Source organism: Melanotaenia boesemani, chromosome 6 (assembly GCF_017639745.1).
Source record: "Melanotaenia boesemani isolate fMelBoe1 chromosome 6, fMelBoe1.pri, whole genome shotgun sequence".
Taxonomy (NCBI): Eukaryota; Metazoa; Chordata; class Actinopteri; order Atheriniformes; family Melanotaeniidae; genus Melanotaenia; species Melanotaenia boesemani.
This window is the reverse complement of record NC_055687.1, coordinates 20944800-20971636: the sequence shown is the minus strand read 5'-3', so window position 1 is coordinate 20971636 and position 26837 is coordinate 20944800. Positions and strand designations below refer to the sequence as shown.

General features: G+C 38.9%; 1 protein-coding gene across 8 annotated transcripts in view; it reads right to left on the bottom strand.

Annotated features, from left to right (window-relative positions):
• Positions 1 to 23738, bottom strand: part of hdac9b (histone deacetylase 9b) — a 40288-nt gene extending 16550 nt beyond the window's left edge. For 2 of the 8 annotated variants that reach the window (XM_041987686.1, XM_041987687.1), the window contains exon 1: positions 5362 to 6107. In XM_041987686.1, the coding sequence (XP_041843620.1) occupies positions 5362 to 5470 (109 nt within the window). In that variant the 5' untranslated portion in view covers positions 5471 to 6107. Of the gene's footprint in view, positions 1 to 5098; positions 5342 to 5361; positions 6109 to 17008; positions 17074 to 23657 lie in introns of those variants that run through there. The other 6 variants (XM_041987691.1, XM_041987693.1, XM_041987692.1 and 3 more) reach the window with 5 other exon arrangements.
• Positions 23739 to 26837: the final 3099 nt, after the last annotated feature.

The following is a 26837-nucleotide window of genomic DNA, read 5'->3' as shown; positions in this document are numbered from 1 at the left end:
GAGGCAGTGCCCTCCTCTTCACTGATGCAGTGGAGCTCAGTGGCGGCCATTTGTTTTGTCTTGTAGCCTGTTTTTCATTGCCACCATTCCATGTGTATGCGGCGGTGATGATTATAAATAGAAACATAAAAGCAAGTGGCGCAATCCTGGTCTGTGACAACCCCCACACCCTAGTATCCACCACCCTAACTTGCCGCTGCCATGGCAACGCTGGCAACGTAATTATGTCTCCCCATTCTGCAGATATCGAGTCTCACTGCATGTCATCTCCTGCCTACAGTGGCAATGTGACATGTTGACTATTATATCAGCCTTTCAGCGCTTATATAAGAAAGGAGTCCCCAGCAGAGACATTACAAAACCTTCAGAGACACAACCACACTCAGAAGATAAACCAGTGGATAGGTGATACGTTGTTTTACAATATAAATTGAAGACAACAAAAGGGGATTCTTGTGTTGTAATTTTCTGTTCTTTGTTCTAAAAACAGCTTCAATCAAATGACAGAGGAGGGCAACAACACAGCAGGCGCAGAGAACAGGCACCTGTAGAACAGGCACTTCACTCCTGACAGGGAATATTAATCTTAGCTTGTAAGTACTTGACAAAGGACTCTTTAGTACCGGGTGCTGTTCCAGAAGTAGCAGTGAACCTGTGAACCACTGAAGGGCTCCAACTCAGACAGCCTTAGAGCTACTTTTGCCTAATGGTTCCAAATATAGCTCAGAGAAAGAAAAAAAAAGAAAAAAAACCTGCTGCCTAGGAGAAATCGCCACTGTGAGATCTAATTAATCTCATATTTCATTCTGTTTCCTTACTGAGATTGGGGTTGAGGATCTCCACTTTGATCAGCATGTCAAGCTGAGCTTCCATCAGAAAATCTCAGACAGTGGTTTGATAGGATGGGGAGGGAGTGGAGGAAGACCAGTGTGCAAGCCACCCTTGATAACCAAGACTGTATGAAATGGCCCTTGAGGAAACCACAACAGCCTCACATGTCTGTTCTATTCTTGTCTGCTCTCTGTCTACTCTGTTGACAAGAATAACACTAAACTGAATGACAACAATGAGGGGACATAAAAAAGGCAGGCAGGCACCAATCTAGCAACACTAAAACCTCTACCTGTATCATGTATAATTAACAGCTTCCTTTTTTATGATTGACACAATTATCTTTGCTGATTAGAATAAAGAGAAAAGGTCACAACATGCTTCTAGGCACTTCACACAAGACATTACACCTATGCTGCCTCAAACTAACAGTTAATGAGCACCCTGAAACTCCCCAAACTGAAATATAGTGTTCCTGTTTCATAAAAATACTCCTTTAACAGAGGAGAATATGGAACCGCCAGTAACTACGACTAAATATAAATGCTTTTCTGAGCAGGGTCTTAATATAGACAATGTGCAAAAGACTGTCACAGTTGTGAGGCCGTCTGCTCAATTTAACACGGTCAAAAATAAAAGCAGTGTCACATTTATGTAACTTTCGGGTCACTTTTTTTAAATCATCACACAAAAGAAGAGCCTGTTTCTTCTTGATCAGTAGTCCTGCACTGCTCCTGATGCTTGATAAAAAATACTTCATATCAGGTAAAAGTGGGGTGGTTCCTAAGATGTGAAAAGTGCACATGAGAGTCTGTAGGCAATGGTAAACAAGAGATTTATGAATGACAGGTCCCAAATTTGTTTTTAGCACAAGGGAGCAACAAGCACCCTGCCCCATGCACAAATTCCTCCCCTGTGGAGGGCCCGCCAAGGGGGATAGGGTGACTCATTGCCTGTGACCACACTCCCACTGCAGCGTCGCACCACCAGTGTCCCCAAAGTGTTTATTTCTATAACCAATCTGCTTCTCATTAGCCATGGTGGTGGTTAGAGTGACAATCACAGCCTTAATTTGAGATGTTGGATGGCTGTCTTTTTTTGCCTCAGGCCACATTAACAGGCTTCCCATCCCAGTCAGAGACACTCATCACTGGTGACATTAGCCTACTACTGCATGTGAGGAGCCTGAAATACATATCAAGAGCTTATCAAAATTATTAACAAATAAGTCTCGTTTTACAACTGTGATAGTACCTGTTTTTAAAAATCCTTCTGGCCTGACATTATTTTTATTTTTTCAAATCCTGACTTTCAAATCATTAAGAGGATAAATTTCCCTGAGGGCTCTCTGAAGGGATTAATAAAGTATTCTATTCTATTACAACTGTAAACATTACTCTCTCACTATTAAAAATGCAGGTATTTTTACAACGTTTATGCACCTAGAGTCACATTTGGGTGTCACTAAAAAAGACTGAAAATTAACATTTCATATAAAAATATGACTGGTTTTCGATAGATGGAGAAATATCAAAGATGTAATAATGACAAGCTTGTTTAGAAAATAATTTAAAAGCAACTGCAAGAAACTAACATTGTTACAATTAATATTTGCAAAAAGAAATTTCAATAACATAACTTTAATGTGAAACTCTTGCATAAATGTTAAAATACAAAATAAAAATCAATACCATGCTACAGCCTGGCACTTATCCTGGCTTTTACTAGTTTTCTATGTCAGTGTTTTGATTTCAACAGAACGACCAAATACAGTCACAATTTGAAGTTCCAAGGGATCCTTTTGTCAATACGTACATATAAAAAAAAGAAAAAACTTCAACCAATGTGAAACAGACTCATGAACTTTATCTCTGATACATATGTAAGCAATTTTTTGCCAGTCTTGTTGGTAAAGATAATGAAGATACTTTCTTACACTCTAAGCATGTACATTGTGAATATTTAGTTGAAACAGCAATGGCTGCTATCTAAATTCCCTGTCTGCCTATATAAATAGAAACAGAGATACAGAAGATGTTTGAGGGCAAAAAATAAGCTGATGCTTGGGACTGCAATGTGGTGCTGGATCTCTCATTAAGTGCCTTGTTATTTTGAGCAGCTGGTATGTCTAAAGCAGGAAACAGGTCTTTATTTTTAAGACTCAGGCTCGTCCTTGCAGCTGAGCCAGAGCTGCGGTTTGGAGGCTATCTGCTAACAAAGAGAGCAGAGTTAAACCACCACAGGCCCTTTACTCAAGCCAAGATTCCTGACGTCTCCTGGCCTGCTGTCACCTCAAACCATTTTACAAATCAATAACACACAAAACAGCATACATTAAACCAAGAAAGATACTGAGAATCCAGCTAAAGACATGATAATAAGGAAACTCCTTCTATCCAAACTTATCAGGACCTTCCATTTCTCAAGTGTCTGCAACACTGGCATCAGTTCATATAGTCCAACAAATCCATCACCAAGAGGCAATTGGCATAATTCTCTCACTTTAATTAGTCTCTTCATTCCTATAGTGGCTTTTTAGGTAATTCTTACAGATTCTCAAATTCTTAGTGTTGCTTCGCATAATCGCTTTAGCAATAAGTGATCTAAATGGACATTGTTAGGCAACTTGAATAGATACAGGACACAGACACGTGGACTTGAGAAGAAGCATTGTTCTTGTCTGAAAGGTCCTTTTTGATATTTGCTTGATATTTTGCACATGGGGGAAACTCATTAATCTCTCCCTGTTTGAGAGCCCACCTAAGGACTTTGGAACTTTGATGGTGCTGATGCTAATCAAAATAAAATTGTAATTATGCCCTTTATTTTGTTCATCCACTTGAAATGAAACAGCAGAGAAGTGCAGTAAATTAAAGGTTAAGGACTGTACTTTAGAAAAATCATTAATAACCTATTTAGCTAGCACAAGGATTACTTCACCATCCACAATCATGGCTGGGGTTACTATCTTTAAACCGCAAAAACAAACTATAAAAAGATTAAACGGCAGAAAAATTATTATTTTTGTCCTACAGGCATGTATATTTTCCCTAAGAACATTTACATGTTATCCCGCAAACTCACAGAAAGGCATCAGGGTGTAATATTTTCAGACAGATAATGTTAGTCACTGTCAAGTGATTTGTTCTAAAGTGGAAAGAACAAATTAAACAGGCAAATGACAGATTTTCTATAAATATCTGTTCTAAACCGCTGTTATATCAGGAGCATGCCGAGATGGAATGATAACGCACAGACGCCTAATCTTAGCAGGCTAATGCCATAAGCTGAAAATAACTCACCTAAGAATAGCTGACCCACAGAATAAGCAAGGAGCCCGAATTCAGGCACTCGCTATATCTCTTGTTTGGTTCACAAGCTCCAAGACAAGAGTAGAAAACCCTGCTCATGTAGCCTGGTAGTCAAAAAACCTGCTCTATGGACAAACACGGATTGTGTCATTCCTCTGTTAACCTCCTGTTTTGTTTTTTAATCTCTTAACATTTATCTCGCTGCTTCTAGATGTTTTCAGTTTCCTCTTTTGCTTGTCTGAACTCTTTAATGCAACTGGTTTTTACTCATTTTTAAGCTCTAACATGCTAAACTGATTAAAAAATCAAAATTTGAAAGCAAGAACCAGCTGACTTTATTCAACATCAAGCCACACCTCACGTTGTTAGCAAACCATAGTGAAGATATTTTCTTTGTAAATTTTGTACACTTTTTCATTACACATGCTTCCAAGTAACGTTCATGACAATGTTTCCATAGTGAACAATGTTTCAACTCTGAACTAATTTTTAAAAATACATTTTTAGTTAAATAGCAACACTCCGAAAAAAAAAGAATCAAGAAAACAAAAGTGTGACTCATCTTGAGTCAATACAGTGAATAGATGTTATTCATTCTGATGTCAGCCAAGTACTCTTCAGTTAAATTCTCAGATCAAAAATAGAACAGCCAGTGTCCGTGGTAAATATCCAGAGACAGACCTTTCAAATGTCCTCTCAGTGTTTCTGCTATACGTCTTCCTGTTCCCTGAAAAGTGCATGCTGACATGGAAGCTGGCAAAATTCACAGAATCCCTCCAATATACTCAGAGTGACTAATTTCAGAGAACTACAACATGGGAATGATGTTAACACATTTTAGTTTAGAGAGGCAAAGCACTTTTTAACTCAAAACATTTTCTATGTATACACCAGAATTTTCAGCACAGGTTTTAACAAGCACATAAAGGAGTGTATGTAATGACAAGAATAAATACCTTGATTCAGGATGACGTGCCGGTCTTACAACATTACTGTGCTGAGAAGATTTGAGTTCTCTTTTCAAACAGAGCGCAAAGATTATGTGAGAGAGAAAAACTGAGTGAATGTGTGCACAAGAGGCACAGAGGATGTTAGACGGGAGGGAAGTATGAGGAGATTCAGAGATAGAGGAAAGACGGAGTTTGGAATGCAAATACGGGAAAAATGAAAAGATAAGAGAATCCTCAAGAGGATTAGAAACACCGGACTATGAGATCACCTGAGTTGTTCACGTTGTGCATCTTGCTCTGGCTGGGGAGCTGCTGGTGTCCAACGTGCCCCTCTGTTGTTGAGAAACTTGACTCGCCCTCGTAAATCGTCTGCAGCATACTCCACTCAGCGCTCAGGTCTCATCGCAAGCCTTGTGTTTCCTGTCACCAAGAGCCACCTCTCAGCCACTCAGGGGAGAGACCACGACAACAAGCAACTCTCTCCCTTCCTCTGCCTCCTCCTCTGAGAGACTACTCTGACTGTAGAGGAATAACACAAACTGCACACACTCTCTCTACAGGACTGCTACAATAGGTTTCTCTCCCGGGTGCTGTTTCAGTATCGTCCAAACACTAACACAGTGTTTGGGGAAGATGACAAGTCCAGCTCCTTTTCTTGTCTGCCCCTCTCCCTGTTTTCTCCAGCCTGTTTTTGTTTTTTGGGGGTTTTTTTCTCTCTCTCGCCAACAAAGTGTTTGAGCAGAGAGAGGCTGAGGTAAATGTATAGCTGAGTTGCGAGGAAAGCTGCACACTGTGTACTGAGCACCTCGCAGAGGCAGTAATGCACACCGGGGAGGGAGCAAGCTTCATTTGCATGTGAATCAACAACTGCGTGGCCCACAGGTGACAGAAATAGAACAATGGCCAGCCCTGGCTAAAAATAGGTCAGGCGAGGCGCAGGGATTGGAGCAGCATTGATGCGTTTAAAAATACCACACCAAACACAGCTGTCTTCTTCAGCTACTGCCAGAAGGCATGTCTCCTGACTCCCTCTCTGCAGATGGAGGTTTGATTCCTCCCTCTATCTCTCTTTTCTTTTCTGATTTGTTGAAGCATTCTTTCTCACTCTCTCTATTTATGTCTTCATTTTTTCTCTCAGGTACATGGATGGAATGAGCCCTTTTTGTCTCAAAGAGGCACATAAACTTAGCATCTACATGTTATGTCAGTGGTTTAGCTTTTGTCCTTTATATGATTCAGAAAAACAATGATTTTGTTGAAAATAAAAGAAATATTCATGGTAATATGAAGAAACACAAACGAACAGTGGGCCATTAGCATTTAAGCATTATCCATCTGTGTGACAAAAAAAAAAAAAAAAAATGTGTTAAGACAAGCGAGACGCTAAATGAACACAGTGTTCATTTAAGATGCAGGGTGTAACCTCACTGCATTAGTTCAGTATATGTACTAGGTTCAGTGTGTATCCAGGGCAAGACTGCTTCTCAGGAAGCATGCTTTCAGCTCACTAAGGAAGCAGTTAGACGGCATTACACCATGATTGTAATTACATAAACCTCTCAAACTGTGTCAAGAACACCTCTTTAGGACAAGAAATCCTAATCCCTTAGAATAGCCTTGATACAGTTTAATGCTGGATTTGAGAAACTGCAAACAAAACATTACCAGCCACACAAACACAGAACTTGAAACCTGATTTTTTTCATGTTTCGAAATAGCCCAAGCTCTTTCAATTAATATCACAAGACCAAAGTCTACAGTTAACACAATCTGACTCCATCCCATAAAAGCCAAGTCAAATGTTCTATCTGACCACTGATGCAGGGCTAGGTTTGTGGCCAAGCAGCCTGTGCCTTTAAATTTTTCATCTTCCTTCATAATTTGACCTGTCCCCCTGCCAGGGGCGTGGAGCCAGCATGGCTATTTTTAGGTCCTGAGCTCTGACGACTGGGCTACAGAGACATAGAGAAGGAGTTTTACTGTGTTGTTTCAGCTGGACAAACATTTAACCCCTCAATCCTTTTATCACAACACAACCAAGAAGCTGAGAAGGAAATGCAAAGCTTGCAGACTCGCCCCAGATGCAAAATAACTCTTAGGCCAATGTATATATGTGTTTTGTGATTATAAATAACAGGGACTCTGTATACATTTACATTTAATCCTAACCAATCTGTTGATTATTACAAAAACTCATAAATAATAACATAACTGACTTCTTTTTGATAGCAGTTTACTCAACATAATAGAAAAGAAAATGTGTAAAACAAAAATAAAAAAAAGACTGTAACAGAACATTGTGAAAAGCTATTAACAAACATATAACATTATGATAGCAAATGTGTTGGTAGCACATCACAGTTAACCAGATTCGACAAACTCCTGATCTTCATGAATACTTTCAAGTTGGATAGGATGGTGTGAGTGGTAACAAGCCCTCGAGTCCGCGGTAATGATGGCTAAAGACCCAGAGCTCCATCTGTCACAGTATCTGTCAGACCAGGCAATCTCTGACCCTGTGGGCTGGCCTCATCATAGGCTGAGGCATAATTGCTCAAAAGAAGAAGTTAGACTGTCACATGAATGACTGCAATGTGATTTTGTCTGCATTCTGGCCAAATGTCAAAATTAAAATGCTGCAACTTTGCAATGTTCCTGTAGTTTTCCACTGTTACACAATGAAATCCTGTATGTTGCAAGGGGACTATTGTTGCAATAAAACTCAGATGATTAATGTTTAGATTAGTTCTATTTTTTTATTTATCTATTTATATTTACAATGTAGAACTGTCTTTGCTAAGAAAAATGTGCACACTGTACAAACATGTAAGAAATAAAAGTAGTTTCTGCATTTTACACTGAACAGAAATGAATAATTAGTGCTTAAAGTAGCTTCTTGAAAAGCCAGTCATGCCCTACTCTACATGTTCCTAAAAAACTGGACAGATATTTCTCTTAGCTGCGATTAACCTACACTTTTTATTTATAACTAGCTTCCTGAGGCTGATGAGGGATTGTGGGATTGGAAATAGCTCTGCCCAATAAGCAGGGTCCAGTAAACCTGCAATGTGGCAAGCCCATTATAGCTCCTACTGCGTCACTGGCGGCCTTTGTCTACTTTAGTCCTATTAAAGTATTCAACGTCAGCGTCCCTGCTGGAGAGCCACTCTGCTCTGCACTCAAGGGCCCGGTCTTCACTGTCTGTCACCTCCCTCATATCAAACATAAACTCTGAAAATCTGATGTGTGTATATGTGTATATGTTTTCTAACCAAAGAGCCAACATAGAGTTGGGGAATAGTAAAGATAAAGGAATGTTACAACAGCATGTGGAAGCTTTGTAGAATGTAAGACTAATATAGCTTCTTTTGAAGAGCAAAACATTTCAGTGTGCTTTCGCATCATTATGTTGTTGTTTTAAACCAAATCTAAAATTCTGCAAATTAAACAGATATGTCTCCCTTCACATAATATTGAGAAACTGTGGTCATAACTGGACATGTTTTTTCCACCAAATGAGTCTATTCACATTACCGCAATTATTGTACCAGTTCCAAACAAACTCCCAAAGTTCTCTGCTTAATCACCATGGCACTGCTGCCTTGTGACACATTGTGCATGCTGAAACACAGCAGGGAGGCAGACTGAAGAAGGAGGGGAACACAGCATAATTTAAGTTTTGCAACAGATACAGAATGAGAGGTGGACAAATACCACACCTTCTATCTAATTTGATTGGGCTAAAAATGAGGAGTTTTTTTTTTCCTCTTAAAAGTGCATGGCCCATGTGTGGGAGGGAATGAGTCAGCCATGTTTTGTTGTTCTGTGGTCTCTGAACTTCAAAGTAGCTTGTCTCCTCTGCCTGCAATGAAGCAGATTCTATAATTCCACTTCGGCAGGACTGCAGAGGATGTAATCATCGTCAGGCGCTCATTTCTCCAGTCATTCCCAAGAGAAAAAGTGCATGCTAACATCAGCTTCTCAAGAGTTACCATGCACTTCAGCAGCATCACCCTTTCCCCTGAGCTACAGTATGTCTCTCTAGTTGCAACCTCACAACTCTGAGGGCAGTCCTGGTACAGGAGGGAAATTAGCTCTCCACACCAATTACCTCAGTACACACTATCTTACTTACATCAGCCCCTGATGAGTCACCGCTGTAAACTGTGGTGGAGATCTCAGATGAATTTATAGCATGAAGCCATACTCAACAAGTGGAAGGCACCACATGAAGTTTGCAACCAAACTCAATCATTCTACCCACTAAAAGTTGAAGTATTTCCTCTTCTAACACCCCCTTTTCCTTTTACCTTGTGGTTAGGACTCATAAAAGCACAAAGGCCCCACGACTGTTGATTTAATGGTAAAATCCAATTAGCTTGTTCATCTTTGTGAGTTATGTGAGCATGTTACCTCACTAATGATTTAGGTGCTCTTACTTTTATTGAGTTACTCAATCTGGCATCCTGTGGAATTTCCTGTTAGCCTTTCAGGGTGATATAGGTCTTACTTAACAGGTGGGATCAAATAACATGAAAAGCATAAAAATGCATTCATGTTCAGAATTTAATCTTTAAACATTTCTAAAAGAGTTTTGCAATGCAAACACAGCCATGCCACTTTCTGTGTTTGTTGTGTTTATTTAAATGAGAAGACTAATCAACAGAAGTCCTTAAAAGTAAAAACCCTATGAAAAATGCAAACCTTTTATCAGAGATGTGAAAGACAGATTAATGATAACAGAGTTAGAAATGAAAAACACAATTTTAAAGCATCCACTTTTTATAAACTGACCTTGAGGTCAGTTTACTCTCTAACATTGAATAGGTCCTTGATGAAATCCCTTCATCTGCTGCCATAGGCTTTCTAAAAATAGATGTGTAGGACAAAGGCAAACTGGAAACAGAGGGCAGCTCTCAGTATTTCTACTGATCAATGTGCTCATCTCTGCTGGAAACCATTGATCCACTGTTTGTATCAAATTGGCCATGTTGCTGTTGTAAAACCTCCACCCTAGATTCACTCATGACAACCCCTCTTTATGTTCTACTTTGTCCTTGTTCTCCAGCACACCCTTTTCAAACAACATAAATCACTGACGTTCTAATAATATTCTCACACCAAAAAGCTTAACATTGATCAGAGCCTTTTAAAAGGTCATTTTTAACATCAGCCGGTATTTTGGTAAGTTTTTAGCCAATGAACAAAAAGCAGAACTTTTTCTGCTGAAACCACAACAAGCAGATGTTTTTAGACATACATCCTTTATAAGCCTAAAGAAATCAAATGAAGCATCTGTATCACACAAACACAAGTCCCCGGTAGATACATGTGACTTTGAAGGAATCCAGCCAAGCTTAGCTGACCTTAGAAAATCCCTCAGGGATTTAAAAAAGAAAAAAAAACAAAAAACAAAAACAAAGGTTGTCTGTTTAGCGGTATCCTTGCAGACCATCCTGCTAGTCAAGCTAATTTATGTGTGGATAATCATAAAATGGTCCTTTTGCTCTCAATCTAATGTAACAAAACAAACTTTTTGCAAGCACCATGAGTTTTCAGAAAACACTCTTTATCAGGCTCAATGGACTTTTGGCAAAAAAAAAAGAAAAAAAAATAGCATTGTTATAGCACACTTTTAAATTATAACATGGCAACATAACACCATAAAACTGTAGTTGTTAAATAATTGGCTATATTTACATCTTGACTGGATTTGTCAATGGCATTTAAAGACACAAACAAAACTTCATTCATGGATTTTAAAGGTCTACATAAAAAGTGCTGCAGGAAATCAAGTTTACTATGGGAAGGGTGGGCTGATGCTTATTGTCTAAGCCATTTCCACCTACGCCATCACTTCTTTACTTGACCATGGAAGAGTAACAGTACTCTCCTCCTGTGGTGCCTCAAAGGTCTCGGACACAACAATACCTCTGAAAAATAGCTCTTCCTCTCATTATTAAGGTAGTGTTATGCATACCGGGAAATATCCCACAGTGCAACCACCACCACTGTTACAATGTTAATGTCTGGACTGCTTCATATGCATAAAAGCTGGAGGGACTCCAGATGTATTTTTAAATGCTTTACTGAGGTGACCTTGATTTTCTGTATCTTATTACAGCCCCACACTCGTATATGTTTTCCCTACCATACTGAAACAAATTAACTATGAGTAGTTTTCATGTTTATGCAGATGAAAATATGGCCTTATAATACACAATCTCAAAAAATACACTGAAGACATGCTCTATTCCTTACCAAGTCACAAAGGCCCCCATTTTCTCTTTGAATATGGGACAGGAGTCATCTCACTCATTTGTGAAATTATTAACAGAACATGCACATCATTATGCTTTGACGTGATTTCTGTCATAAATGGGCTGTATTATTTAATATATCACCAGTTTTCAAATCTTGTCCAAACTATCACTTCTGAGTTTCATCACCTTGATTGTAACAGCAAAAGTCGCAGTAAATAAGACAATCGGACTTGTAATTGTGGTACGTTGTCCAGACAGGCTGAGAACCCCACTGGATCCTTCAGCAACAGTGCACCCTGCAGGTTGATGAAAAACAAGGACAAGAAATGGGGGGGGGGGGGGGGGGGGGGAACAGCAAGAGATCATGTATTTATTACTCCAAACCTTCCTTGACAAACTGCGAAAAAAAAAAAAAAAAAAAAAATGTAATGCAAAGAAAACTTTGTTTTTAAGGTATTGAGAAGAGAAAATATTATAGAGGCACTGACAACACAGAGCTTATAACATTACAGCAATACAAAGCAGGAATACTCACAGTTCAAACAAATACTCATGCATAAACAAAATAAAACATATCCAAACACATACACCCATGCACATGTGAACAACAGCAAGGAGAAATGTGATCATGGTGGGTGTGACTGCACTATTCCTGACTTCTGTCATTCACTCCAAACCCAAGAACCAAACTTTTAAACTCACCCATGCCAATAACCCAAGGCTCAATAAGCTTTTTCTCTTTTTATAAAACACATGGAAAGCACTGGCATCCAAACAAAAAACTGTTGAAGCTATGTGACCTCCTTAAAGCTATGTGTTAAAACACAAAGATCTGATGATGGTTTCTTTTTGTAGTACAAAGGAGAAAGATTCCCACTATTACAAGAGCAAAACAGATACAATAAGCAAGACCAAGGAAAAAAAACTTCAAGCATTCATATCTTCATTCTTTCCTTGGTGTGTTTGACAACACATTCATTGATGTAACCATCTGCTTAATACATCTAAAGGATACGAGTAAAGCTCCATTTTCGGGATGACTGTCATATTTTTTTCTTCTGGAGGGAATAAAATGTTGCTTGAAAAAGTCTTTAAAAGAAACGTTCATTCATGTGAGCAGTTGCTGAGATAATGCCTCTGAAAGACAAAGGGGAGAGTTTGGAGTACACTCCAAGGTTGTTCCCTCCTCAAAGCAGGGAACATTTTTCTGATTTGGAAGCAGATGGACTGGTAACCCTTTCACACCTATCTGGCCACTGAGACCTTAATGCAAGCTCTACTCTTGGAATATATAGCCAGTGTGGCCAATCTCTATGTAATCCCTGGATCCGTTTGTTCTGCACATTTCACACCAAGTGGGGAAGGGTTATGGCCATGACCTCCTGCTGTTCTACTCGCAGGATGGGTTAAGAGAAGAAGTGAGTACCAGCAGATGAAAGGCAACAACAAAGAGTTTAGCATGAGGCATGGAAGCACAGTCTGGGCCCCAGAGGATGATGAGATGGCAAGGAGTGACAACCAATGGGCTTGTGAAGTCTGAGATTTGTCTGTTTCTGCCATCAGAAACAGCCCCACCCTACAACATTTAAGTGACAATCTGTCCATCAGGCTTGGCATACCAAGAGTTCTTAAGCATTTCTCATTCATCACTTTCACTTATTTCACCATGCTGATTTGTCAGACCTGACCTGGCCCAAGTTAAGAGATTGGGGGAGGGGGGGTCATGGCACCTGTCAGTAGGCATACTGACATACTGACAGACAAGCAAATGACTAAGTAAATAAGTACAGATATAAAACACACACATATGGTAAAAATAAACACTGTAAAACAGCCAAATATAACAATATGTGACCCAGCCTAAACAATAAAAATCTATGTGCCCAGAAAAAAAGTAGCACAGTGATGAATATCATATTAATCTATCTTAAGTACTTGAGGCAGGAGCCTTAAATCTCCCCATTTTTCATCCACACAAGAGGCCTCTCAAATACATGAATGATTCATCTTTCCAACTCCATTTGGACAGGAAGTGAAAACAAATTGAAGTAAGATCCCCCAGAGAGCCAAAGGGTCTACAGTGGGGTTGGATGAACAACAGTGAGAATACCAGGCTAAACCCACCAAGCTTTGTGTCTCAGCTGTAACAGGAGCCAGATTCCTCCCCCCCAGGCCACAACTCTCCTATTACTATCTATAGAGACAGAAAAAACATTTCTCACATATACTACTACCTACCACATTATTCACCAACAGCCAAAAAACCTGCACCTTTTCACTGTGCATGAGGACCGGATGTTTGTTTGATCAAACATGAGTTAAAATACATTGTGTTGTAGTATGGACTGTTCAAAATGTTTACTGTGAATGCAATTCAACCGCAATGATAAGAAACTGTGAACTTACAATGACTAAATAAAACAAAGCAAAGACAACAAACACTAAAAATGTGAGTAAGGAAAACTTAAGATAATGTATTTGTAGCACCTGGGCTACATTCTGTTTTCTTGCACAGTGTCTGCTGCACAGCACCACTTGAATTTGCCGGAGCAGCAGCCAAGAACAGCAAAATAAATAAAAGTGCGAACAAGACTCTCCATTTCATTTTCATGACAACACACTGGAATAAAGCCCAGGAATACTCTCCACATGGTTCTGTTTAAACTCAAAACAGATACAGCACACACAGAAGAGGCTAATCAAAAACAGAACTTTAGAGCAATGCAAGATATACATGACGATCATCACTTACATCACCAAGAAAAAGCACACTATGAAGTTGTATAATAATACCTACATTGTAAGTGATCTTATATCATGACAAATAAATTTGTTTCCCTGTCAGATTAACAAAGCTCTCTTTGGAATACTCTTGGAATTTTCCCTGTTCTGTCATTTGTAACAACTCATGCTCATCTCTCCAGCATGTTACCTTTTCAGCAACAAGAAAAGCTGTTAATTGAACACTTTTATCAAATCAAACTTAAAAAGTTTTTATCAGAAATAGACTTTTTTGTTTTCTTATGGGAAATTTATGTGGATCACAGTGAAATTAATCTTTTAGAAAGAAAATCCTGGTTATCTTTTGTGTAATTAAGTGTGATTATTAAACAATGAGCCAATGCAGAGCAGAAACCAGCACTGTCCTCTGGGCATCAACAACACCCCTCCTCCCACGAAAACTCACTGACCCAAACCCATATTTTCCAGTCTAAGAGAAATGTCAAGTCCAGACCTAGAAGTCATCTCTTTGAAGGGAACATAGCAGCCAAATATAGCCCTGTAGCCTCTACGCCTCCTGACATACATCAAACTCTACAAGCTCTGCTAACAGTGGTTAAATTTGGAAGGCTGCCATGTAGTCACTTACTATTAAACATCATAACTATACAAGAAAATTATAACCAAGTGGCAGAGTGTAAACTGTTGCCTAGTAACCTGATGCCATGTTGGGGATTCATCTTGTTATGGAACAGAAAACCTTACAGCCTGAGCCAATAATAAGATTGTGGACATCATGAAAAATAGTTTAAGGGTGCCAACAAGCACAGCCAACATGAAGCCAAGACACTTCAGAAAAATATATACTTGGGATAGAAAAGTAAGCATACTATATATTTTTTTCTTTTAGCTTTGTCATTCTAAAATTGAAACCAGTGAAGACATTATACAATTATTAATTATGTCTTAATAATAAATGATAGATATAATAACAGTTTCCAAGTGTGAAATGCAGTGAAAGAAGATAAGATATGGGCAATAGGCACTATTATGAAAGCTGTCTTTACATATTTTGGATATTACAGAATTGCATAACTTTCCTTTCCTCAAATGAATAATAAAATTTTTTCCTTTATATTTGTATATTTGTAAGAGGTATTACATTAATTAACATATATTGGTTGTAAGATTAAAAGGGTTGATTGGTGCAAGATATATGGGATCACTCTAATTATAATATAATTTAATAAAGTCAAACTTTGGGCTGTTACTCACAACATCAGCTTGGTAACTCAAAAAACGATGGCATGCTTTACAACTAATGCAGTCAAACAATAAATAAAAAGAGAATAATGGATGTAACAAAAATAATTAATAATAATAACTGTATATTATTTTATATTAATAAATGTTTTCATTTTGGTAAGACAATCATATTATTTGAGGTTATTAATCTTAAGATACCACCTAATGTCATTTCTAAAAATTAATGACAAGAAACTAAAAAGAAAACATCCATCTGTCCATGTTCTATATGACCACTTATTCCAATATTCCAATGCAGGGTCATTAATAATCAAGTACCTATGTAGATAATTGACGAATAATGTTTTTGCTGACAGTTAGCTCCTTCACAAAGCCAAAATAATACAATATAATAATAATGATAATAATAATAATAATAATAATAAGAAGAAGAAGAAGAAGAAGAAGAAGAAGAAGAAGAAGAAGAAGAAGAAGAATATAACATTTCTTCTTAGCCATGTACAATAGCTTTAAATATTCACAAAGAAACCCATGTACATACACAGACTTACAAACTAGCCCCTCTTCTCCCAAATGAGGCAGAAGACTATCTCAGTCATTGTTAGTCATGTCGTACTTTCTGTCACCCAGAAACACCAAAATCACCACAGCATTCTTTTCCACTGTTAGAACTGTAATTTCTGCCTTGTGTGACATAAGGGCTGCCTTCACAGAGCCACAGTCAGTCAAACACAGCACCCAAACACAGGAAATAAATCCACAGTGACAAAGCGTTATTCATCACTTTCATAACTTCAGCTGTGAAAAAAACTTAAAAAGAAACAGGCATTGTATTTTCTCCACTGTGACTGAAAAACTGACTCCCACATCTTATGTCATATTTCCTATAAGCTTACTATGCTGTGTTTACTGAATATCCTTACAGATACAAGCCTGCCAGATTCCAGCTTTAGGGCATTAATAATAATTGTAATAATAATCCACTATAGCAACCATAAATTGCAGAGATGTCATGCAACATGCTGCTCCTGTGAACACAAGGATGAACATGGTAATTTATCAGGTCCAGTGAATAATTCACAGATTCCTGCCAAAATTTGTTCTAACGAAAACATTTTGTCTCATTAACACATTCCTTGGTACTATGAAATTATGTGTTAGGCTAAGTGTAAGGTGCTGTTAAAATGACTTTCTCTCCCTGACACAGCTCAGATGGTACCTGCCCCCTCAAGCCATCTGAGCAGTGTAGACATCTGTGAGCATTAACCTGCCAAGAACGAGCCTAATGTAAAAATATAAATATTCTGAAATGGAAAGATGGCTGAAGGGTCATTTTGACAGGCTGTGAAAAGCTTTCATGTCAAGTATGAGCAGTGCTTTTTTTTTTTTTTTTTGTCGCTGTCTAACTGAAAATGTCGTGTGTACACTGCAGGGCCTTTGATTCTTGTATTTTACTTCTACTTTCAGAGAGGATTGACATGCTGTCACCACATGGCATCAGTAGAAAGAGCACTGCTCACAAAAGTCACCATACAAGAGTCCTTTTAAATGTAATGCTTTACCAAGTTTTGGGGGTTTCTTTTTTAGGTATCTGAGTGTAAAACAAGGCACCAAACAAATTTGTTGTAAAAATCATTATAATAGTTACTCTTATTTTTTTACTTACTTTTTGAGTTCTACCCCAGCAGGTCCATGTCTTCATCTGCCTCTGCTACAGTTTTAGTTCACAACCTGTAAAAAATAAATAAATAAATAAATCAAACACAATAATAATATAAGCAGAAAATTAGCAACTCTTGGATTACTTAACTAAATACAAAGTACTAAAATAGTCCATTAGGAAACTACACAAGCTGCTTATTGCAACTTCTTTCAATTAAAAAAAAAATTAAATAGTGTAAATCTTTTATTTTTTTAAGTATGGCTATGAAGAACAATAACATATAGCAACAACAGCAATAAAAAGTGAAATATGCAAAAAGAATAAACAAGGAACCTTTTACTAAATGAAATACTGAGCAATACAGAAAAAAATGAAATACTGAGCAATACAGAAAAAAACCCATTTGTAGCAATAATGCTGCTTGTGTTTTTTCCTGAGCCATAGGTGGGGAAGAGAAGGTTCCAGGAAGCTCTGGGCAGAGTCTGGTGAACTCCTACTCCCACAGCTGTTTTCCATCTGCCTTCATCAACGCTACCTTTATGAGGACGTCAGGGGAAACCCGACATCGCCAAATTGTCTCACTACTAGTGGGGTAATGTAGCCGTGCGTAATGTCTTGTGTGTTGCCTTTTACGATAATTTCTTTGTAATTCCTGACCCGCTTCCTCATTTCTACAGTGATTACCTCCATTGATCTGCCAGCTCAAATCTACAAACTATTCACCAGTCACATCTTCCCACTGCACCAACCTGCGTCCCACTACTGCTCAGTAGCCAGACCTCTCAATTGCTCAATTTCCTCATCCACATGTCATTCAGCTCTGCAAACACCTGGTAACAAGCCATTTTTCATTTGATTCAAGTGTGTTGGAGAAGGGTTACATCTAAAAGTTGCAGGAAAAGTAGATCTTGAGGTATAGACTTGGGCACCACTGGACTAAGCAGTATAGAAAATGGATGGATGAAGGTTCTAGCCATGACAGCACAATCTTGCCAATGAGATGGACTCAGCAGACGCTTGGATCTGCCTTGTCCAAACAGGTAATCATGCTCGGTGAGCAAGAGAAGGTATTACGTTATCTGGATTAACAACAGGTTTACACTAACCACTGGATAAATCAAGTGTTTGATTTGCTCCAAAACACTGAGTGACTTCCTGCTTCTCAGGGAACATCCCTTTCAGCCAACCCACCAGTCTCTTCTCCAGCTACCAGTAATGGTTCGAATAAACCTGTGTCCCGAGACACACCCTTTCCCACTCTGGATCATGTTTAAGGTGACCCCAAAAAATGTAGTGGTTTTCTGCTCCAGTGTTCCTTAGCAATTACTTGTTCCCCACACTCATTTTCCATAGACACTTCTAAAATCTCTTACAATATTGGGCTTCTGAGAGACAGGGTGCTAGATTGGGCGTTGGCCTTCTTTCATTTCAACTCCCTGGACTTGACATTTGCCTTCTTTTTAGAGGGCATTTGACCACCTTCTTCACGGGGAGAATGCTGTACAGAGGCTCCTGAACTTTAGACAAGGAAATGAGTCGGTAGCAAAGTACACAGACGGAAAGACCTGCTAGCATCTAGAGAAGTACCGTTTTCTTTTGAGGATCTTGTCACCAAGGCTATACGAATCAACAATTGACTAGCTAAGCAGAGAAGGGAGAGGAACTTCTGCCCTAATCACCCACCTCTGTGACAACTCCATTGTGATGGTTTCACTTCTTTGTCCCTGAGTCCTAGTACTACGACCCCGTCACCCTCCTCTGGGGAACTTCCAGAGCCGATGCAGGTGGGATGGGCCCACCTTTGCCCTGAGGAGTGCCTTCGAGACTAACGAGTGCATGTATGAGCTCCAAAGAACATTTCATCACTGCTTGTCCAGTGCGGGCAAAAGAAAGAGCCCACCAGTAGGTGGAACCCGAAAAGTGAATCCTCCATGTCTAACCATTCCTGTGACCATCCAATTGGGCAACACCACTCGAGAGCTTGTGGCCCTTGTAGACTCAAGTTTCTGCCCTTGATGGTGGTATCCTGACCAAAGTCACGCACAAGACTAAACCCATTCCCTTGATCGTCTCTGGAAATCACAGGGAGGTTAACACTAGAAGTCCCAGGAATTTTGATGTCTCCCTAAAGTCCCAGAGAAGGGTCGAAAGACCTTTAGTCCAAACTGACGACTCTGCTGGCAAAAATTAGCATCTCTTCATTTGTAAATGCAGCCATTACCTGAGGAATGCACCCATTGCATCCAGCCCCTCCTTGTTACCTTGAAACGTCTGGTAAATTCTGTGGCAGTGGGGGATGGTGGGCTGAGGGGGATAAATAGTAGCTAGCTTCACCTCCAACAAATAGAAGGAAGCAAAATGCAGAGGCGGCTTACAACTCAGCAGGCATTGGACCTGATCCTCAACGATACAAACCCTTGTGACTCAGATGGAGAAGAGATACAAATTCAGCTGGATTCGGACTCTGACTCTGAGCAGTCTTCAGGTAAGATTTGAAACTATTATTGAACTTTTTGGTATGACAAATTTCTTTCTTTCTGCTTTGTCCTGTACTGTGAGTTGCAACACTGGAATTTCTCCATTTTTGTACAAATAAAGGATTTTTTTAATCTTATTTCCAAAACATCCTATTTTCGTCCTCTGAAATTGTGAAATTGTTTACCTTGCAGATGATGAGACTGCTCCACTGCCAGAAAAGAGGGCTCGGTTGGGAAGTGAGAGGACAGAGATGGCTAAAGATGGCACAGTGTGGCATGAAGAACAGCTGGGGACATGTCTCAATTTCACCCCAATAGAACCATACGGCACAGATGGAGAGCCAACTGCTAAGGCCAGAAGAAGTATCCGGACTCGTCTTCAAAGCTTCTTCTGTTTTATGACACTTGATATGCTTCGTAGCATTCAAGAATGGACCATTCAGCATGCACGGCAAAAGGAGCAGGCAGATTGGTTCATGAACCTCCCAGAACTAATGGCATTTATTGCAATTATTATCTTGCGGGGGGTGAAGAAAGTTCCATCACTACGTGACAATTGGTCAGCAGAGCTGGGAAACCCACGAATCATTGCTACTATGGCCCGAAAGCGCTTCCAAAACATCATGCAACACCTACGCTTTGATAACATGTTCACACGCAGTGAGCGAGTGGAGACAAATAAGTTTGCTGCAATTTCTAATCTGTGGGAATCTTTTGTCAATAACTGCATCAGATCTTATAACCCTGGTCGACACATCACTATTGATGAACAGCTTTTCCCGACAAAGACTCGCTGCAGTTTTCTGCAGTACATTGCAACAAAACCGGACAAATTTGGCATTAAGTTTTGGCTGGCTTGTGACTTGAAATCAAAGTACATTTGCAATATCCTGCCATATCTTGGCAAGGACCCCAGTCGTCCCAGTGGAGAGAGACTCTCTGAGAGTGTAGTGATGAGGCTGATGGAGCCGTTCATGGATAAGGGCAGAACTGTAACAACAGACAATTTTTTTACATCGCTGTCCCTTGCGCAACGACTGCTTAGCCGGAAAACCACCATCCTTGGCACAGTCAACAAGATTCGCCGGGAAATTCCTCAGTCAACTAGACTGAAGGACCACACTAAATTCACCACTCGAGTGTTTTCCACCACTGGTGCAACACTCACAGTATATGCGCCGAAACGGAAAAAGACTGTCTATCTTCTCAGCAGCATGCACAATGTGGTTGAGACTGAGAATACCACCAAAAGGAAGCCAAACACTGTCACACAATACAACACCACAAAGTGTGGTGTGGATGTGATGGACCAGATGGTGCGGGAGTACAGCGTGCGTGCAGGAACACGGAGATGGCCAGTCGCCGTGTTCTACAACATGATCGACATGGCGGCACGGAACGCTCATGTTCTTCATAAGGAATGCACCGGAGTGCAGGAGAGAAGAGTGGACTTCCTGGTTGAGCTCGCGAAAGAGTTGGCCAACTCTCATGTGAGTCAGAAGAAGGCACATAAGGAGCAACTGCTTCAGCAGCAACCTCCCACACCTAGCCCTGGGAAAAGGGCAAAATGTCAGGTCAACCATCGATGCAAGAACAATTGCGCAACTGTAAGATGTGTTGACTGCTACAAATACACATGTGGCAAATGCAGGATGGAGATACCATGGAAGTGCCAAGCATGTTTGGACTTAGCACAGACGGACTGCTGAAAGAGCAGAAAAGCCATTCACACAAGGGCATGCCACTGTAGCCTTGTGTAAATATTTGTGAAATTGTTTCATTACTTGCATTATTTTAACTGTTTTGTTGTTTTTTTTATGACAAAAATAAAAAGCATTGGAAAAAATTCACAGTTGTTCTTTTATATCTTTGTCATGTTGACATTTATGCCCTCTTGACTTAGACACTAATGCTTCTGGACATTTTACTCACAGACCCTGCCTGTACCACCACAATCAAAAAATGTTCATTTTAAATATTCAAAATTGTTCATTGCTTGGGCTTTTTGGACATAAGGTACATGAACATTGGGTTAGAAAGTTTGAAAAATTGGTAAAAAATTCTGAAAAATTTGTATTTTTTCATTTGTATGAAAAGAGGAGAGCTGGACCTTTTAAAGTGATTTTTTAAAAAAATATGAATTCATCATTTTGTCATATCATTCTAAATTGTTTGCTTTTTTATTGAAGGCCCACAATGATTATCTTTTTTTTTTTCTTCTAAAAGCACACAAATGTGTCGAGGAGGTATATATCATATATCATATCAAATATATTTTTAATTATTTGAAATATACTAGAATGCAGGAAAACCTTTCTGAATCTGTTTGAGGTCTACTCCAATCTCATACTCAGGGGACCAAGCAGTGTCTCAAGCCAAGCTTTGGGCAAAAGTTGACAGTCCAGTTTCAAGAGTCTACAGTGTCTCCCCTAAGTATGCGCCCTCCTGGGGTGTGCCAGTAATTGACTCGTCTACAAACAAAAGAAGCTGTTCGCAGCTTAAGACAGGATTTTAGCTAAAATCCTACTGGTCAATCGACCCATCTCTGGGTTGTAAAGGTAGAAAGGTCAATTGACCCCTCTCTGGGACTTCTAGTGTTAAAGAGTTCCTCCTGCTTCCTGCTTCCAGTGTTCCACTTATCCTTGGTTTTCCCTGGTTAGCTTTACACAATTCAAACATCCTCTAGTCTGAACACAAAGCTGAGGGTTGGAGCACCTTCTGTCTTTCAAATTGCCTTAAGTCAGCCCTTCAGTCCTACTGTCAACTTCCATGTGAATCCTCAGTACCCCCAGTAGATCTGTCTCTAGATCCCCCTGAATGCCATGACCTCTGCCCTGTCTTCATTAAAGACAAGGCCCAAACGTTTCCTCCTCACTGTCCTTACGACTGTGCAATAGACCTTCTGCCTGGGGCACCCCTGCCTTCTAGCAGGCTTTATAACACATCCCGTCTTGAGTGTGAGGCTATTGAACGTTATCCAAGAGTATTTGGCAGCAGGAATAATCAGGCCGTCGTCATCGCCAGTAGGAGCTGGTTTCTTTGTTATGCAGAAGAAAGATAAGAGCCTGAGACCGTGCACTGTCTATCGTGGCCTTAATCGAACAAGCAGGATTTCCCAGGCATAGGACATTGTGTGGCACAGCACCACAGAATCAACTCCAAGCCCACAGATTCCCCCTTGGAGAGCACGATTTTGAAATAAAAAAAATTAAGGCTATCAAAAATAACGTGTTAATTTAGCCATTACAACACTGACTAGAACAAAAAGATGCCAGTCATCAATTTTGTTTAAGAGAATTGAAAAAAAAAAACATTGATTAGCATGTACTGGCACTTCTTAATATAATTAGTTTAGTAGATGTTTATCATTACACCCCTGATATATATATATATATATATATATATATATATATATATATATATATATATATATGTATATATATATATATATATATATATATATATATATATATATATATATATATATATGTAAATATATATATATATATATATATATATATATATATGCATTATACTGTAGCCTATATATATATATATAGGTATAGGTAGTTGGTAGTTTGTCATAAGGGGGTGATGTAACCTATTTAATTGACGAGCATTTCAATAAGCGCACTTCAGCCGCCTCCGATTAGATCATATACGTTCATAAGGTCTACTTTTAGATGGCAGCCCGCAGTACAAAACCGCACATCTTCGAAGCAATAACAATCTGTGACGATGAAGCCAGTCAGTACTTGAGAAAAAAATCCATTTAAATGTTGTGGTTACATAAGGAATGCCATAATTTAATGTAATCGAGACAGTTCTGATCCAATTTTGCTCACAATCAATTTGGAAACGACCACCTGTGACCGCAGAACCAACCGTTACATCACATATTAATGCGCTGGCAAGAATATACTGTGTTTTCTAGTTAGCAAACTATTTTATTTCTAACTTATTTATTATTCTATAATATATGGTTCTAAGTGAATAGTAATTGTTATTTGTTTGCTTCAAATAACATTTTCTGAATTGTTCATACAAACCACGTCGACTTTGATAAACATAAAAGGGGTGAATTGCTATTGTTCACTACCACGACGGAGTCGAGAATTTATGCGAGATGTGACGGTTATCTGTCGCTATGAGGACGTGGCTATAAATAGGCTTACTTGGTCGACAGTTACAAAATCCCGGGCAAGGTAGTGGCAGACTGTGAACATTGCCACCTCCTCTGTCCTCGGATAATCTCTGTGACGGAGAGACGAGGGCGGCTTCGGCCACTGACTGTCTTCAGCAGGTGCACCCGGCACCTTCATTAATCATTTCCCTTTGATGGTGGCAAAGTACTCCTATAACTTTGTCATATGGTAATACATCAGTGCCAGTGATAAGAAGGATATCGATTTTTTTTATTGTAAAAAGGCTATTATTTTCTTGTTACTACGTAGCCTAACATTTCAAACATTAATGTTTTGACAGCTGTAAAGCGTTAATGCCTTGATGCACCATATTTTAATATAATATTTAAAAAGCCAGTGTAGTCCACCGGTCCGTCACTAGACCATTACAATGGAAACAGCGCCATCTAGCGTTCATGCTACTCATAACAACAAAGAGGACTCAAAACTACATTCCACTCTGAATTACAAATGACTAATAAATAAATACATTTAAGTTGTGTCTCATTGTGTGTGTAATGCCACTTGCCACATGTAGAAAAGGAAAGAGCAGCTGTCTGTCCCTGCAGTAGGCTTCCTTCAAAGACAGAAAGGAACAACAAAGATGTGAACCTACCAACTGCCCACTTTACAACTATTTTGGTCATAGAAACATTTTCACTAGTGAAAATGTTGGTGAATAAGAAGATGCGTTTACCTCAGCTGGAGTAATGCTTGACTGATTATGCGATTAGCAGCAATTATATGCAGATTTACCATCGTCGTAAATCTACAGCTGTCCATGGACTCACATTTTTATTTGTCACTTCAAAGCATTCTTTAGTACTTCTTGGTAGTTTACTGTTAGTGTTTTACCTTTTAGAGTAAAGCAATGATCAGCTGTTTCCACTCTTTTTCCATGGCACTTATCAACATACATGTTTAGATTTTTGAATATGTTTTTATTATTTATTTGACCTCTGGCTCTGGATTTAACACTCCAGGAAGATTGGTGGGAAACAGAAAGCCGAAATTCTTCCTATCTTGCCACTGTCACACAGCAGCTGGGACTGACCTAGTGGGTGACACCACTTTCATCACAGGATCCTGACTGTCCAGCTGTGTGCTATCTCTCATCCTGACATCTGAACAGACAGGGGCACAGCCGACATTAGTGGATCTGAGGAATGATCTTTCACGCACGTCTATGTAGCTGTCTCTTCCCTTTGCAGGACTCCACAGCTGGCATAATTAGGACCCTGTCATTTCTGGCCAAAATGTTGACAGCAGCAACCTTTGTATTGTGACTTTTGTAGTCCTAGCAAATATGTAGTTGTAAAACGGCAATATAAAAGATTATTGCTGTCTCAAAGATTTTAATAAGTTTATGGAAGCATAATTAAATTTATTTACTTTACACATGCTACAATGTACAAGGAAATATGTACAAAATCCAGTGGTTCTCATAACAGAAAAAGTAATGTATATAATAAAGATTGGCTAATTTAGTTTGTCCTTTTAAAAAAAAAATGTGTGCATTTAATTGACAGTCAAAAATTTCAGGATGTGAATCAATAATAATCTTTCCTAAGCAAATTGTTCTAATACCAATGCCTAACCAAGCAACCTATATTTTTGTTTTGTTTTAACCCTTCAAGTCTGACTCTGTTGTCAGTGATGCAAAATGACCCTGTCGTTCATTATTATAGGTTTTTAACTTAAAGGGTTAATAACCGAAACCTAACCAGACAGCAAGTGAAACTGAAAACCTCACAGAGACTGGAAAAAGTTATTGAGAAATTGTCAGAATAAATTGTTTGAATAAAGTTTGAATATTTTAAGAGAATTCTGAAGTATGACATTCTTTTTAATTTTTTGACCGACCCACTTATTAGATATAAGATGTTACAGAGAGGAATCGGGGCCACTTGTGCCGCTCCAGGTAGAGCCATGTAGATTTAGTGTCTTCAATAAACAAGTGAGAGAAGTAATTGCATTAGCATGTAATTTGATAGCATTTAATATTTGAGACTCCCAAACCCCCACTCTCAGCAGGTTGTTGTAACACTGTAAATTTTAACCTAGATTGTTTATTTTTCCAGAAAAAGAATGACAGAGAGCCATTAATAATAGAGAGGTTTACATGTAGGAAGAATCGCAATAATTTGAAATGGATGCAAGTTTGTCGTTTTTTACTTTTATTGCCATTTTACAACCAAATGTATCTTCTTTGCAGAGTTTCTTATGCACAGGTGTGCATTCCTTATGGATTTATTATTTCTTGGGAAACATGTTCATGCAGAGCACAGGAAACAATTACCATGGCCTGTCTGTCTTGAAAATAAAGGTAATTTAGTATATTTTAATTATTTTAAATTACATTTATTTTTCTTTTGCATCTTCACTTACATTCTCTCACTATTGAATGCACACAGCCTTGTAAACAGGAGCAGTGAAAACATAGGGCCAGAGTGCAGTTTTAAAGGGGAGTGCAAACAGTGAGAGTATGTGTCAGCATCTGTTTTTGTCATTTATTGTTTTTCTACAGTGCTTCTACACCTTTTAATTTAATTTGTGGGAACCTTGCTCCTATGCAGCTTCCCCAGTGAAAAAGCGTTTCTGCTAGGGTTACTTTGGAGAGCTTAATGTCAGATCCAAGAGGATTACCCCCAGTAAAAGGGACCAGTTTGTACTTTAAATCATTTGCAAAGCATGTTCCCTGCTCTCCCTGATTTTCATATGGAGCATAGAAGACCACCCAGGAGAGTTTATTAATGCAATGTAATTCTTTACCTTTCTGCTTTTAATTATTATTACTTCTTAATGGTACAAATTCCACTTAGATGAATGGTAATCACTTTGAGCATTCACCTTTCCATGCTGAACTAGAATGTGGGAAAGACAGAGAGCTTTACTAATCAGAACCAAACAAGGCGATTGTTTCTCAGAGCAGTTCTATAATTGTTTTAAATGTGTAATCCAGGCATAATTAATTTATTATCAATTTACATTTTAGTTGAGCATTAAAAGCTTGATATGTCATATTAAATAAATCTAAAGGCCCCACTGGTGATCTGTGGCAGTTTTTCTTCAGTTACCACATTTATCATTTGACATTTGGAACTCCTGAATTGCATATTGCATAGGCATATGTCTGTGACATAACCACTGTGTCACTTAGAAGACCATAAA